The sequence below is a fragment of the Sphaerodactylus townsendi genome, linkage group LG03, assembly GCF_021028975.2.
Source record: "Sphaerodactylus townsendi isolate TG3544 linkage group LG03, MPM_Stown_v2.3, whole genome shotgun sequence".
NCBI classification, from domain to species: domain Eukaryota; kingdom Metazoa; phylum Chordata; class Lepidosauria; order Squamata; family Sphaerodactylidae; genus Sphaerodactylus; species Sphaerodactylus townsendi.
The window spans coordinates 93984959-94001478 of NC_059427.1; the positions used below are offsets into that span (position 1 = coordinate 93984959).

Consider the following 16520-nt stretch of genomic DNA (forward strand, 5'->3'; position numbering starts at 1 on the left):
CTTCGAAGCCGTCGGGCGGAGGAAGGCTGCACTCCCCAGCTGCGCTTTAGTGGATGGTGTTTTGGAAGCCGGGGAGTGTTGGCGATGCCTTCCCCCTTCGTAAGCAGGTTCTCGGCTCGTCATGATGCCCGCCGGCTGGACATTTTGGCTTTCTCAAGACACTGCATTTAGCCCGCCGTCAGTTCTGGTGGCGCCACAGCATTACATTGAGGCTATATCAAGGGCGCTCTGTTTGTGCGGAGGCCAAATCCATTCGGAAAGCCCCATGGACTGTTAAACTCTCTCCTGCTTGCCTCCCGTCCCTGGGAAGTCACCTCAATGGATTTTATTACGGATTTACCAGAGAGCCAGGGAAACACAGTCTTGTGGGTGGTGGTGGACCTATTCTCCAAACAAGCCCATTTCATCCCCTGCACCTCCATTCCCTCCGGCTCCTAAATTGGCGCGACTGTTCATTCAACATATATATCGTCTACACTCCTCCCCTCAAGGTGGTGTCCGACCGCTGGCCTCAATTCATTTCAAAATTCTGGAAAGCTTTCCTGGGCTTGTTGGGGACCACTCCGGCGTTGCACTTCCTACCATCGCGTTCAAAGTGACGGGGAGTCGGAGAGAACGAACAGAACTCGAACAGTATTTACGCTATTACACCAACTATCACCAAGACAACTGGTGCATTTAATTCCGTTTGCAGAATATGCCTATAACAACGCCGCTCATAGCAGCACGCAAAAAACCCCTTCAAATTGTGTCTGGTCGCTCCTTCCGCCACAAGTCTCCAACTACTCGCTGAGGCGCTTCATCCTCCAGAATTCCAGCAATGGATTTCATCTCTGGCTGAGGGGTGGAAAACGGTTCAGACTGCTTTGCAACAAGCTAAAGATTCCCAAAAGTTCCAGGCGGATAAACATCGCTCTGACTTTCCTTTGCGTGTTGGGGCTTTGGGTCTATTTGTCTACTAAAAAATCTCAGAGACGCGTACATAAATTCTCAAAACTGGGCAAAAGTTAGTGGACCTTTAGGAATTACAAAAGTGATTAATGATGTTACTGCCCGTTAGATCTGCCTAATTCTTTAAGTAATATCCATCCTGTCTTTCATTCCAGTTTGCTCAAGGAGAGGCTCCCGCTTCCGGATGCCTGGTAATGACCGAGATACCCCCCTGCCTAATTATAATTGATGGCCACAAGCATTATGAAATTGACGCCATTCTGGACTCTCGTTTTAACCGCAATCGCTTGCAATACTTGGTTTCCTGGGTGGGGTATTCCTCTGGTTATAATCAATGGGTGTATTCAGAAAATATTGACACCCCCTCTCTTATTTCTGCTTTCCATCGCACCTTCCCGCACAAACCAGGGGGGGAGAAGTTTTTCTTAGAGGAGGCAGAGTGTAAAGGTTTCAATGGTGTTGATTCTCAGCACAGCCGCTTGGCCTTGACTGGATTCCAGGACTCGGGCGATGGGCCAGAATCGGCAGCAATTACTCTGGTAGAGGCCTTATCTCACAGAGAGAGATGAGAATGCCGTTCCCATGAGAATGGGACTGGGGAAACCGGGAGGGGGATGGGACGGAGAAGGTTATAACCTGTGGTTCTGGCGGGAGACTTCATTCCTGTCACGTCGTGTACGTGAGCTTTCTAAGATGTCTGAATAAACGGTCTTTCAACCCAAAAAGCCTTTTATTTCTGCTCTATGGAATTCCTTACAGATATCTCCACAAGAAGCAGTAGCATTAAGACCAATTGAAGTAATATATAACGCAGTAAGATATAAGGATATAGTTATAGGGACTAATAATAACTGGAAAATTAAAGAAAGGGAAGAAATCATGGTAAATGGACAACAGTGTCAGAGATTCCTGTATACTCAGATGAAGGATAAGTTCAAGCAGGATGTAAAGAAAGGGTTTGAATTACACAAGTGTGACCTTTGGGAAGCTCTATTTAAAGACGAAAAATATATAATTAAAAGAGTCTATGCAATGTTATTAACAAAAGAAATGGAATCAGAAAGAATAAAAAACAATATGATTATTTGGGCACAGAGAATAGGTCATAACATAGAATTAGAAGAATGGGACAATATGTGGAAAGACATAAAATTTACACAAAATATAAATTTAAGAGAAAATTGGGTTAAGATGTTTTATAGGTGGCATCTGTGCCCAGCGAAAATAGCAAAGATGTACAAAACAAAAAATAACAAATGCTGGAGATGCATGGAAGAAATAGGATCATACGAGCATATCTGGTGGGACTGTAAAAAAATAGCAGAATATTGGTCAAAAATATATACTGTGATTGTAAAAATTTTGGGTAATAAAATAAAGTTCAGCAAAGAGCTATTTCTACTTAACATAATGTGTAAGAAAACAAGAATCAACTTAAAATATAAAAAACTCTTATTCTATATGACTACAGCGGCGAGGCTACTTGTAGCCAAGAACTGGAAATTAGAAAAGGTTCCATCAATTGAAGATTGGTTGAGCGCTCTTCTAGAATACGCAACAAATGAAAAGCTGTCATCGCTGATCAAGAATAAAAACATCAAAGATTTTGTTGAAACTTGGACCCCATTGCTAAAATATATGGATACAAGGAAGGAGTGTAAAGATATTGTAAAATACTGTAACATGTAAAAAAGTTAAGTCATAAGGATAGTTAATGAGAAAATAAGAACTGTGAATTAATAATATAAAAATATCTACTGTAGAAATAGATTAGTTGGATATATATAATAGTAATTAAAAAAAGCAAGTGTATAAGATATAAGATAGATATATTTGTACTTGATTATAGACTTACGTTTGAATATATATGAAGGGATATGAGTTTGAATATATATACAAATACATTTGCTTGTATTATGGGGAAAAAATTTTTTTTCTAACTAGAGACATATAATTAAGGCTGCTAGGGAGTAGTAAATACGAAGTATATTATTTTGGGAATAAGATAAGAATCTGTGGAGAAAGGAATTTCTTTATTCACCCAGTTAAAGAATTAGGAAGAAAAGATATATGTGTTATATGGATGTGTTATGTGAAGTCTTACTGTAAATTTGTTTTGTATTGTGTAATATTGTTTTATATGGTTGAAATAATAAAATTTATTTAAAAAAAAAAAAAGAAGTGTTTCCTTTTATTAGTCCTAATTCTTCCCCCCAGCATTTTCAATGAATGCCCCCTGGTTCTAGTATTGTGAGAAAGAGAGAAAAATGTCTCTCTGTCAACATTTTCTACCCCATGCATAATTTTGTAGACTTCAATCATATCCCCCCTCAGCCGCCTCCTCTCCAAACTAAAGAGTCCCAAACGCTGCAGCCTCTCCTCATAGGGAAGGTGCTCCAGTCCCTCAATCATCCTTGTTGCCCTTCTCTGCACTTTTTCTATCTCCTCAATATCCTTTTTGAGATGCGGCGACCAGAACTGGACACAGTACTCCAAGTGCGGCCGCACCACTGCTTTATATAAGGGCATGACAATCTTTGCAGTTTTATTATCAATTCCTTTTCTAATGATCCCCAGCATAGAGTTTGCCTTTTTCACAGCTGCCATGCATTGAGTTGACATTCCCATGGAACTATCAACTAAGACGCCTAAATCCCTTTCCTGGTCTGTGACTGATAGCACTGACCCCTGTAGCGTGTATGTGAAGTTTGGATTTTTTGCTGAAGTGGTGCGAACCTGCTGAATCCCACCACTGCTTCAACCACCATACAAATACAGGTTGAAACAGAAATGAACAAGGTACACAAATTCCACCATTTCACACAGTCATTATTCAAAAAGAACAGTAATCAGCACTCAGTTGACTCAAGGACCGAATTTTTTCCTCTCTCTCTTTTCCTCTCAGCATTTGTTAAGTTTTAACACAGAAAAATTCATACCTCACATTTCGATAAAGAAAATGTGTGTCCCAAGTGAAGTCGGCCATTCATGTATGGGTATGGAAAGGTGACAAAGTATTTGCCATTGCTGAGTGGAAGATACAAAATAAGCATGCATCAATAAGTTTGCAGCAATTAAAACAGAAGACAACTAAAATACACAAGACTGTTCTCTGAAAAGAACATCTAGCTAACCTATGATACTACTAGTAGAACTGAAACAAAATTAATCCTGATGATTATCTAAAATCTGCAAGAAACACATGCTTCATTACTTTTGTTTATGCATGTTTTTAACAGCTCAAGCATTTTATTATTACAGTGGCCACACATAACACATTGTACAACTCATATCAAAAATAGATGTCCTCTCCAAACAGTTGTCATGAGAAAGATATATTCTTTTCTTTCTTCTTCTGTTGCTGAAAAAAAATTGTGGACCTTCCCTTTTTAAATAAATTTTCGGTCTTGAAGACTGCGTAGAACTCTTTAGTATACATCTGTCAAGCTTTAGAATGACCTAATCCCTTTATTAATGTTGTTTTTTGTTAATTTGAGCCTTTGTACTTTGTTATAAAAAATATTTTTTTATTAGGTTTGGAAAAAATAAAAACTGTTTCCTTAAACTGAAGACAACCTTTTAAAGTTTTCGTTCATTTACAAATTACAGTTTTGCTTCCTGTTCTTAAGACTGCAATCTTATACACACTCTTGGGGCTTGTAGTGCAGGCTGAGGTAAGAACCAATGTGACAGAGGGATCAGAGTGTGATCTAGGACTGATAAAACTGAGTTCAAATCCCAACTTTGCCTTGAAGCTCACTGAATGTTTCTGGTCAGACACACACACCAGGCACAGTCTACCTCACAGGGCTGTAAGGTTTATTGGAGGGATAGGATAGGGGCACAGGAGCGCATGCATGCTGCTCCCTGAAAGAACAGAAGAATAAAGGTACAGGGCAGAGATGTCCAACTCTGGCCCTTCAGGTGTTCATGGACTACAATTCTCATCATTCATGGACATGAAGAATAAGAATCAGCTGCACCCTTACATCTCTAATGAAGTAAGAAATTACCCAATAAATACTGCTTTGACGTTTTCAAAGGAGGTACCATTTAATATTATGGAGCCAAAGGGATTGCTAAAAAAAAATTGGGCTGATTTAATTATGTGACTAATATAAATTGGATCTTTGTGAACACTAAGAAATGTTATTGAAACATGCTATTTTTAAAGAAGACATTATTTATTGCAGGCCAAACAATGATAACCTGCACTAATCCTCTTGGTATTTTACACCTCAAAGGCTGAATACATTTTTTGGACAATTTCTCATAAATGCTGAAAGGTCCACACATTCACTGGATGCCAGTTTATTTCTGAGTTCAATTTGAAATACCGGTTATTACCTTAACAGCCGTCCGCAACCTGGATTCACATAGCTAAAAGAGTGTCTCTACCCATTTGTCCCTGTGAGCTGGTCAAAGTCTTCAGACTGTCATCCTCTATATTGTTGAAGGCCTACATTTTTCAATGGCTGCTCCCACTGAAAACATTTTAGGAGGTGCTAGAAGACTTTTATTTCAACAGAGTTTTTAAAAAGTGTGCATTTTAATGAGAGACAGGACTGGCTCATCCGATGTTTTTAATTATGTATTAATAATAGATTGTAAAGCACCTTTTTGCCATGGGGAAAGGTGAGTTATAAATGTTTTAATAAATAAATCATAGATTAAATTGCAGAACTGCACAGAAGGTGGTAACCCTTAGCTTTGGTTTTGTCAGGTAGAACCAGGAATTCAGGATAGTAATTTATAAGGACAGCATCATGGAAAAGATCATAAATCTCCCCTAAAAATAGAAATGTTGTAGCACATCTAATCTAACATTATTGTTATTCTACTCCATAATGTCAACAACTATCTGCTTCAAGCAGGACTTTCCCAGATTAAGAGGAATCTCAGATGAAACATCGAATGAATCCTTATAGCAACTGTTAGAGACTGGTTTCATTTTAGTGCCCAACGTATGAATTCGCTTCCCCAATCCTGGATTTGGCTTCCCTCTTGCTCCTTGTCTGGGCTGCTATATTTGACCCAACCCTAGCTTTTTCAGCCCCAGTTTTGTTCTTCAGTTATCTAGGACTTATATTATCCTGCCTCATATTATACTTCCTGGTGAGGATTTGATTCTTCTAAAAAACCACCAGGTTCCAACAGGCATCTAGTGAGGAAATCTATACTTAACTTCCACCCCTTACACAGGCTTCTGTCCTACATACAGTTAAGAAGAAGAAAAAGAAGAGTCTGGATTTATATCCTACCACTCTCAACCATAAGGAGTCTCAAAGTGGCTTATAAACTCCTATCCCTTTCTCTCACCACAACAGACACCTTATGAAGTAGGTGGGGCTGAGGGAGTTCAGAGAGCTGTGACTAGCCCAAGGTTATCCAGCAGGCTTCATGTGTAAGAAAGGGAAAACAAACCTGGTTCTCCAGATTAGAGCCCACTGCTCTTAAGCACTACACCACTGCAACCAAGTACCACAAACAGAACCCACATCCATGCTGTTATATAGAAAATTAAATCCCAAAGGCAGATGCTACAGTCAAGCCCTATCAAAAACTACACTGACTTTTTTAATTGTCTGCAATGATTGTAAGGTCACTACCTTGAATACAGAAGTGGTTATACAGCAAAATTATCCAGAACTGCAACATTTAGTACATACAATCCCCCCCACCCCCCCGCCACACACACACTGAGGTTTCCTACTAGTGCCACACATTCCCACCTCTTCTGGTTTGCAGCATCTGTTGCATTGACTTCAAATGCTCCCTCATCCTCCCACTGCTTCTGGATTTCCTTTTCGATCTTCTTCAAAAAGTCGACTTTAGCTGTCCCCTTCCGTTCCTTAAAAAGAATAAAAGAACTAAATTAGAATGGCTGTACAAAATGTCCACAGATATAAAACCTACAATATACATAATTTTCCTACACTAGACTTGCTATATTTATTTAGCAAATTTTTATTCTGCCCTTCTTCCAAGGATCTCAGGGAAGCATGCATCTTCTCCACCTTCTTCTTATTGTTATTATTTACTTCATATATAGTCTGTCTTTCTCAAGGAGACAACAAAATTAAGACAATGCAACAAAACTATATAATACAAACACACACTGCAATAAAATTATGCAATAACACAATACAATAGTGAAATACAAGAAAAGAGTTATGCAACACACTCCATTATGGAATTGTTTGGCTTTTGAAGTAAAAGACATGACCATTGACAAGAAAACAAACACACTGCAGCAAGCTTAGATCTTGATTGTTTCGTAGGGATTATGCAAGAGGCCAAGATCAGCTAATAATAAAACTTTATTTTATTTATTTGGAAAACCTATATGCCACCTCTCTCCGTATGCTGGGCCACGACAATTCCACTCATTCCAGCAGAGACTTCTACAGGTACTAACCTGCAAATGGGCAACAACAACAACTTGTGCTTTCTCTGTAGTGACTCCCTCCTTTTTTATTTATTTTATTAGTCTTACAACCACACCCTTTCTCAGCCTATGGCCAAGCTCAGAGCAGCTAACATACAAGTAGTTAAATCAGAAACAGTTCAGTGTCTGATTAAAACAACAATAATAAACAAAATAAATAGGATAACATATGTATCAATATTATCCATGATGGCAGCTAACTATTTAAACCAACTAGCAGGGTACTGACAAAAAAACCCAGTATGAACTACATAACATCCCCCATCCCAATTATAATTTAAATGGACAGCAAATTGGGGAAGAGAGAGGGGGCAGCAATTTGGAAAAACCATATCTGCCTTAACCAAAGGCCCAGTGGAACATTTCTCTCTAAGGCCCCATGGAACTGAAGCAAGTCCCACAGGGCTCTGGTCTTAGCTGGTAAAGAGTTCCACCAGGCCATGGCCTTGCAGAATGACCTGCCTAACGACATCAGGAAAGCCTCCACTCTCTGAGCTTTTCACAAACTATGCAAAACCATGCAAAATGGTTCAAAAGGGCTTTTTTATGCAGGCAATACAGTTGAATTGCACTAAATAATTCACAAACTTTCTTGGATTAATGATTGTGACTGTGCTCTATACAGCTGCGTATAGCTTACTATAACTAGGATCCTATTACGTAATTTCCATACTGCTGAATGTGTCATGTTAATACATACACAATGCTTCAGTTCTTTTTGAGTTTCAGAGGTTTGAAAATCCTAATTCATTAGTTACTGAATGTCCCACTTGTTGACTGCACTGATTCACTATATGTAAAATCCACTTTGAGCCTTGTGAGAAAGGTGGACTATAAATAATCTAAACATATAATTCACTAAATTTTGGAATGTGAGTTGATGACTCACTTCCAACCAGTGGGTGCACAGGAGTCATGAGTCCTGCTTGCCCACTAGTTGGAAGTGCGCCCCTCTCATTCCAACCAATCTCCTGTCCGCCTTCCCACAATTGAAAAGCAAGCCAGACCAGCAGTGCATTGGTGGCAAGCTGCCCTCCCCACCAGCCCAGCAGAAGCCTCCCTATCCCCCTGCCCCCCTTCTCCCACCCCCACACAGAACAAGCTGGGCTTGGGCAGGCCAAAGACAGCAAAAGGAGGGGAGAAGCAGCTGGGGGGGGGGTGATGGGAGAAGGCGGGTGGGCAGAAAAACCTGCCTTCTTTTCTGACTATAAGTAGAAATTTTAGGCTGGCAACTTGAATAGCTGGTTGCCAATACTAGATAGTTAGACAGGAGCCAATAATCTGAAATGATAACATGATTATGCAACTTGGACACTTTTGAATGTTTGCTCAGTAATAAAATACTACACTTTTAAGTTTTGATAGGTGATGGGGGAAAGTTCTTGTTTTTCACATTATTTACTATTTTGCAAAGGGCTAAAAAAATGTGTCAAACATGGAAGCTCATTTTTCTGGCATCTAGATCAAGCTACTGGATTTTGTGCCAGTTTCCACAGTCCACAACAGGCAATCAAGATCACTGAAATTGCCATCGGCTCTGAAACATGTCATATTATGATAGCAGGCAAGTAAATGTGGATGACTGCATAAAATATTAAACATGACAGAAGGCCTACAGAACAGACTTTCAAAGCCTATTTTAATAAGTTATACAACCATTTAAAGTACAAAGCAATTTCAGTGGCAACCACCATTTAAACTACAATAGCAATTTCTCCCTAGAAGCACCTTTTGATTCTTAGTCATACCACTTTGCTTCTTGAATAAAAGAGAGAGATACCTATTGGATACTCCAATTACATACTCATTTGCAGCAAATCCAAGTAGGAAAAAAAACCCAACTCGGTCAATGAAAATTTGTTTGTGCCTGGTAATTACAGTGTGCACCATACTGCACAGGCCCACTGAACAGAACTGCTTAGCTTATGCTTTTTCAGAAGGATGACAGCGATTATTCACATACCACTTATTCCTTTCAAACCAAGCCAGCTTGACACATTGTACTCCTAGAAAGCTGAAATGGGGCTACTGAATTTGTCAATTCCAGAAACAAAATCCTCAAGACTAATTCCATTATACATTTTTAAGTTGCTATAAGCAACAACCAGCAAAAATGCCAAAGCGTGAGCCACAATACTCATCTAGCAAAAAGGTTTTTAGTACCATGTCTGGTTATTTAATCTATAGTCACCCCCAGTACAGACACATTTTAAATCTTAAAGCAGTGGTTCTCAACTTTCCTAATACCGTGACCCTTTAGTACAGTTCCTCATGTAACACCCAACCCTAACATTTATCCATTTTACAGATGGAGAATACTGATGCAGAGTGTTAGCGACCCCTGAGAAAGGGTTGTTCGACCCCCAAAGGGGTCGCGACCCACAGGTTTGTTTGTTTGTTTGTTTATTCGACTTCTATACCGCCCACCCCCGGAGGTTGAGAACCGCTGTCTTAAAGGGTTAAGTAAAATGGCTTTGTCTCGGGTATAAATATCACTTGAGACAAAGTAATATTAACACAAAACACTAATGGCCCACAGAAACAGTGAAAATTAAAAGACATTAAAGTTTGGCTCATTTTTGCTTGAAGTTACAGGAAAATACCTGATATGATCTGGTTGCTAAGCTGTTTATTACAAACAAGTTTATCACTGAAAAACCGATCTGCAACATAAAGACTAATTACCCACTGCTGGTGTTTCCCAGCCTCACCCTGCTCTGGTGCAAAAAATCACGCCAGAAGTGTTCTAGCTTTCCCCGGGGAAAGCAAGAAGCACGCGTGGGGCAAGAGGAAACTTGTTGGGATAAGAGATCTTGCCCTGACGCACCTCCTCTCTCTGTGAGCCGTGAACAGGAAGAGATTTCTTGACCCGACGCACTTCCTGTCCCATTGTGCACCACAACACTGGTGGATAATCAGCCAAACACTGACTACATTGTTTAACCTAATCTCACTTTAGTCAGTCATACTCTGATATTAGTCAATTGGGTAATCTCAGAGCTTTCTTCCTTAAAGACTCTAGTTCTGCAAACCTAACAGCCAGTTTACTATTCCTTGGCATTAATGAAGAACAACCACTTATAGCCTGGCCTGCCATTTTACTGGCTAATGAGGCAGATTCAGTTAAATAGCATACAGACCAGCAAAATAGCAGACTATGGCCACTCTTACAGCAGAAGTATAACAGGTCGTAGTGGGGAAGAAGTAACCCGTTTTCCTGCTTTCATGTTCGCATGCATCCGTGCAGGTAGCAATTGGAGCCCACAGAAAAAATCTGGGTTGCTGTCATGCCTTTGCACTGAGTGTCTATTTTTTAAAATTACTTCCCACACATGCATAGCTACGCAGGAATGCACAAACAAACCCCCACAGCTATGCCAGTGTCCCATGATATGACCATCTGCACCTGCGTAGTTACACAGAAGCAAGACATGAAACATTTTTAAAAGGAAAATGGAGGCGAATAAAGCATCTCCTGTCCATCTGTTCGCTCACGAGCGGCTGCAATCGAAGATTTTTTAAAATGATTGCTTGTTAAGAAATTTTTAAGTTTGTGGAAAATAACATGGGGGCAGACTTGTTTTGGGGGTGGGACTTGTGCTAAGTCTCCCCCCTCCCCCCAAATGTTTCTTTTACCATCTGTGTTTACTGGCCCATGGAGAAGGGGCCTATGTTAGAAGAAGTTAACAGCAAGTTGCAAACAGAATGAAACAACATTGCAAATAAGCAGCTTGGTATACTATTTGGAAATGGTGTGAAACTTCTAAGGAAAAGTGATCAATGTAAGGTCTTCAAGTAAGGTGAAAACCTTTAATCTTTCACATATAACACATGATGCTTCTAAAACTATACTGGAGAAATATCCTCTATTTCCCAGACATTATTCTAGCCAGAAAGTGGGGGGCCTATACTTTTAAAGTTCTTTGGTCATTCTTTGTGCACTATATGGTGCTTCAAAACTGAAGTTATATTAATCTTCAAAAAACATATAAGAGCAACCGGTCTAAATTAAAAGATTGTTCCTCCCTGTCAAAGAAAGCTGGAGACTAATGGTCCATATCAAGTGCTATCAGATAAGGACTGAAGAAAGCTTAATGTTAGAACCGTCTCCATTTACAACACCATTTCTACCACAGGCTGTCTACCACCTCTACAGACTTGCTTCTGACTAGAAAGTACATATGAAATTGCATAATCTAATTTCACCACAAATAACACAATCTTGTACGAGGACCATATAAAGAGCTCTATGCACTGATCAATTGCAAAGAAAGAAATTCGCCAAGTGGAAGTTTTCTTATTCTGCAGGACAAGTTGTATTTGCCATGGCCTGATCATCTACACAAGAAAAGTTGCACCCTGTCCTTTCCGTTTGAGCTTCCAACCTACATGGGCAAACAATAACACCAAACAGGGTCTCTCCCATCCAAACCCAACACTCTTGCACACTGGAACTTCGAATTGTAAAAGTCATGACTCATTCTTGGGAATAGACTGGCCATCTATCTTACAGAGAAATTTCCCAGTGGCCCATTAGTAAGCAAACAGGAGCAAACAGTGCTGAGCCCCAGCAATTCTGCCAATTCCTCAGAGGCCTCTTGGCTCAGACCCTTCCTCAGAAATGACAACTGGTGCAGCTTGTCAACTATTTCTTCTTGCATGGCTGCCAGTTTTGAGGAGGATATAATGGGTGAGCTAATGCACATGGGCCATTCCCCACAGTCAATTTATCACATAATACTCATGCGAAAAATCACAGTTTAAGCAAGAACTCCCCACGGCTTGAGTGCCAAACAAGGCTTTATCTCGGTTCTAGCATGCGTCCCCCCCATCACGCATTTTTTTGGAATCTGCACTGAAGTGAACCTTTTTTTCAATCACATGCTAAAGCCGATTTGGTGGGGAGAAACATGGGACAGACGCAGCTTATTGTTCCTGCCCTTCAAACCTTCCAGCCAATCAGAGTGAAGTGGGCTGTGCGCAGAGCACACGCTTTTTTTTTGTGCTGCGCTGGGCGTGGCTATGAAGAAACATAAATAGAAGCTACGGTACAATGATTTTGATAAATTGTTTATGTGTGGATAAGTGCAAACGTTAAAATGAGAATAAGAATAACATGAATTTTCAACCAGGGCGGAGTAATGTTTCCGCTCCAACACAATACCCAATCAGAGGCGGGGAAATTCTGCCTCTTGCATCAGCCAGGTGAGCTGTCAGTTAGATCACACTGATCTGCTCCAGCACACAATATGCTCAGTGAGGTTATGCTATACTCTGACATAACAGAGAAGTTCCTCTGGAACATACTCCTAGAATGAAGGGGGGTGGGGTGTCCCTTCTAACAATTACATAGAAGAGGGGATTTCATTAGATGCAACTTCTTGCAGAGAGCTAGTGTGGCACAGTAGTTGAGTGTCAGCAGCAGGAGACTTTCTTTTTCCTAGATGCCACACTTGGTACAGCTTCAGCCCAGCTTCTTCTCTCTCTGGCACAGACCAGGGCAGCAGTACCTTGCTGCCACCACTTGTTCGTCTTTTTCCCTTCTTCAACCACCCACTCAGCACAATAAACAGGAAAAAAAACAGCTGCATCACCACCTTCTTCTCTGCTCCCTCTTATACTAGTAACCGGGTTATTAGTGGAGGTAATGGCTGTGGAAGGAAGAAAGATGTGGCAGGCGCTACTTCGAACTATCTTGTTGCCCACCCAACTTCTCCTATGTTTCGCCTCCTATCTTGCTCCACCTTCTCGACCAACTGGCTCTCGCTGCCTGCCCAGTTTGTTTGCCACTACCACTTACCCTAGCAAGGGAGTACTATGCAACCCCTTAAATGTGGCTCGGCATTGTGCAATCTTCATCTCTGTAGAATAACTGATAAGAAATTTGTTATGGGGCTGGGGATGCTAACTATTCAATATAGCTATGAGGTGCAGGGTAAGTTTGGGACAATCATTCTCTCTCTGCCTAATGTACAGTATCCCGCGACCCTGAGAGGAAACCTGGGATAAAAAATTGACAAAAGACCTGCCATACAAGAGTCCTGTCCTCCTCTCAGCTACAAGACTCGAACTTGAAACGAGGCAAGCTTTTATTCGAGGAAACGAAACACCAAGAACAAACAGGGAAGCAGCGAGCTGAAGAGGTCTTCTTTCTACTGCAAAGAGATGGGGCCACAGGCCTCTCCCTCTTCCTCAGTTGACTTCCCTGCATACTGACTCCCAATTCCCCCACACCCACCACCCAAAATCGGAGGGTGAGCGCATCACCCCGGCATTCACCGTCATCGCAGCTTTCTGCAGTGATGAGCCGCAGCCTGCAACAGCTTGTCTCCAGTGATTCGCTTCCACTCCACGCCGCTGCTTCTCCCGCAATGCCACGAGAACAAGCCGGGATCCGGTTTCCTTCGCAAAGATTATTGGGAAATGAAGTCCGTCGGTCTGCAAGTAACAAAGACAACTGATGAGTTCATCAACTACAATTCCCAAGATGCACGGCGTTGCCAGGCGCGTCGTGTCGCTGTTCTACATCGGAAAGTGCCTGAAGTTGAGGACTATGATTCCCATAATGCACAAGGGCGAGTCACAAGTGAGGTCTGTAAACTAGGGTTCACGGTATTCCTTGTATCGCAAGAAGACATGCTGGAAACAGAACCACGAGAATGTAGGTGCACTATGACCAATATTAATAAAAGCTGCTGAGAGCTCCAGAAGAACCAACACAGCTACATTCCTCTGTGTTCCCTGTATTCTTGTATAGATCATCCAGGCAATTTTGGTCCCAGACACATTTGAGTAGACCTGCTTTGGTATAGACACTATACCAGAGCTAATCTAAATAATTAAGAATGAAACTACTGTGCTGGAGTACATTCCAGCCCAAATTAAGTATACTGAAGTTCCATTTATTTTAGCAGAATTAAGCATGTCGTTAATGCTCTCCTACTGAAAGCAATAAGGCCTAATTTAACAAGTGATTACTCCTACCGGAATCATACCCTGGATCTCTTCCATGACAAAGTAATTTTGGATTGTAACTTTACACATATTTTCATGGGAGGAATCCCTACTGAACTTGGTGAAGATTTTTTCTTATCAAAGATGAATAGAATCTAGTAGCATGGCTTCCAAGCTTTGCAATCCAGAATGGAGAAACTGGAATTAGTGGCAAAAGGTAAAAAATATCTGTCCTACTATAGTATTTATAGCTGCTGACAAATGAATGTTCAAACCACCAGAAAATAAAAAATTGAGATAGCCAGCCTATCAAAAACAATGCAGTCTGAACACATGGCAGGGATCCAGGAACATTTGATTTCATTTTCCATTGTGCCTTCAAACAAGTGGAGACTCAGTTCAATCTTCTGCAGTCTATAGGTGACATAGTTTAATGGATTACTATTTAAATCAATGTAATCAATATTAACAGTGAAATCTGAAATATACTGCTGTAGTATAAAACATTGATAAATCATGATAAATCATATCCAGTACTCTCCAATTGATGTCACTGAAGCTTTATTTAAGTCACATCATGTTACGTATGGCCAAATGAAAATAGAACAAAGTTTATTTAATTTATTTTAAATGTTTCTATCCTGCCTTATTTCCTTGGTTTCTCTTCAGTTTTGTATACGTGGTCATCAGATGAGCAACTGTAATTAAATTACACAATTTTAATATTTATAATAGTCAGAGTTTTATATTACATGGCCAATCCTAAACGGGTCTACTCAAGAATAAGTCTTGTGTTACTCAATGGTACTTACATCCAGGAAAGTTCTTTAGCCTATATTAATGAAACTAGTAATTTAACTATAACACAGAAGTCAAAATATTTGGTAACCACTATTGAATATTGTAATACACAGGAGTGACACAAAGTGTCACACAAAACATGCTGGGACTCATTACTCTTCTAGTAACACTTTCCAATACCACACTTTCAGTGCAGCCTTGAGCAGAGTCACACTAACATAAATGGCATTAGGATATTAGCTGTAATTAGGATGGCACTGTCAATTACTAGATCAGTAATATCACTAAGTACTTTGGGAGCCACAGGTGGCTCTTCAGAGCACCATTCCCCAATATGACACCTGTCCCATGTCCCAGAAAAATGGGTCAGGCCAGTGCTTGGTAAGGCCTGTGCCACTGTGGTTAGAACCTTTAAACACCAGCCACTGAAAGAACTGGAGGAGAGGTAAGCTGCTAACTTTCCAGAGCTGTGGGTCTTACATTAAGGATATAAGGAAAGGACCTATTATCTCCAACAACCGTCCTTATCCTAACACCCAGACAGCTTCCTGGAGGAAATCAAGGAAGGAGGTACAGAGAAGAGAGAATAAAACCACCATCACATTGGGATGGGAGAGTAAAACCACCATCACCAAGGAATGCCATATACTTACTTTAGGCATCCTGCTGAAGAGCCCCTCCACCTGTCCCATGCCTCTGAGGTCAGTGGGAGATAAATGGAGAACAGAACAATGGGAAGACATTCTACTATGTGTCTCCATGTTCAGAAAATGTCCCTTGGTGGGACATCAATCAATGCTCTAGAAATGTTATATTACAATAAAGTTTTTAGGTCATTGGCTAACATGTTGACATCACATGCACTACTTGCCCTGCCCTGAAGCTCCCAGGGATGCCAGGCTGCTGTCATTTTGGTCATCCAGGAACAGACTAGGGTTGCTAATTCCTGGGTGGGAAATTTCTGGAGATTTGGGGGTGGAGCCTGGGAAGAGTGGAATTTGGGGTGGGGAAGCACCTCAACGGAATGCAATGCCATAGAGTCCACCCTCCAAAACAGCCCTTTTTCCCAGGGGTCTCTGTATTTTGAGATCAGGTGTAATTCTGGGACATCTCTAGGCTGCACCTGAAGACTGGAAACAGAGCAAGCTGGCCACAGTAAGGAGTTGGAGATCTTACACTCCTTACACAGCTAGCTTGCTCTCTTTTGGGCACCATGATAATCTCTCTCTCTCTGGCAATTGCTGTGCCTCATGATGAGAATATAGGAAGGTCAGGAAGAAGAGTTTGGATTTATGCCCCACTTTCTCTCCTGTAAGGAATCTCAAGGGGGCTTACAAACTCCTCCCCTTTCTCTCCCCATAAGAGG

At 40.9% G+C, this 16520-nt stretch overlaps 1 protein-coding gene across 2 annotated transcripts in view; it reads right to left on the reverse strand.

Moving 5' to 3' along the window:
- Positions 1 to 13821, reverse strand: part of LARS1 (leucyl-tRNA synthetase 1) — a 70469-nt gene extending 56648 nt beyond the window's left edge. For both annotated transcript variants that reach the window (XM_048489873.1, XM_048489872.1), the window contains exons 1-3: positions 13679 to 13821; positions 6684 to 6802; positions 3891 to 3978 (exon numbers count right to left, since the gene is read on the reverse strand). In XM_048489873.1, the coding sequence (XP_048345830.1) occupies positions 3891 to 3978; positions 6684 to 6802; positions 13679 to 13684 (213 nt within the window). In that variant the 5' untranslated portion in view covers positions 13685 to 13821. The remainder of the gene's footprint in view (positions 1 to 3890; positions 3979 to 6683; positions 6803 to 13678) is intronic.
- Positions 13822 to 16520: the final 2699 nt, after the last annotated feature.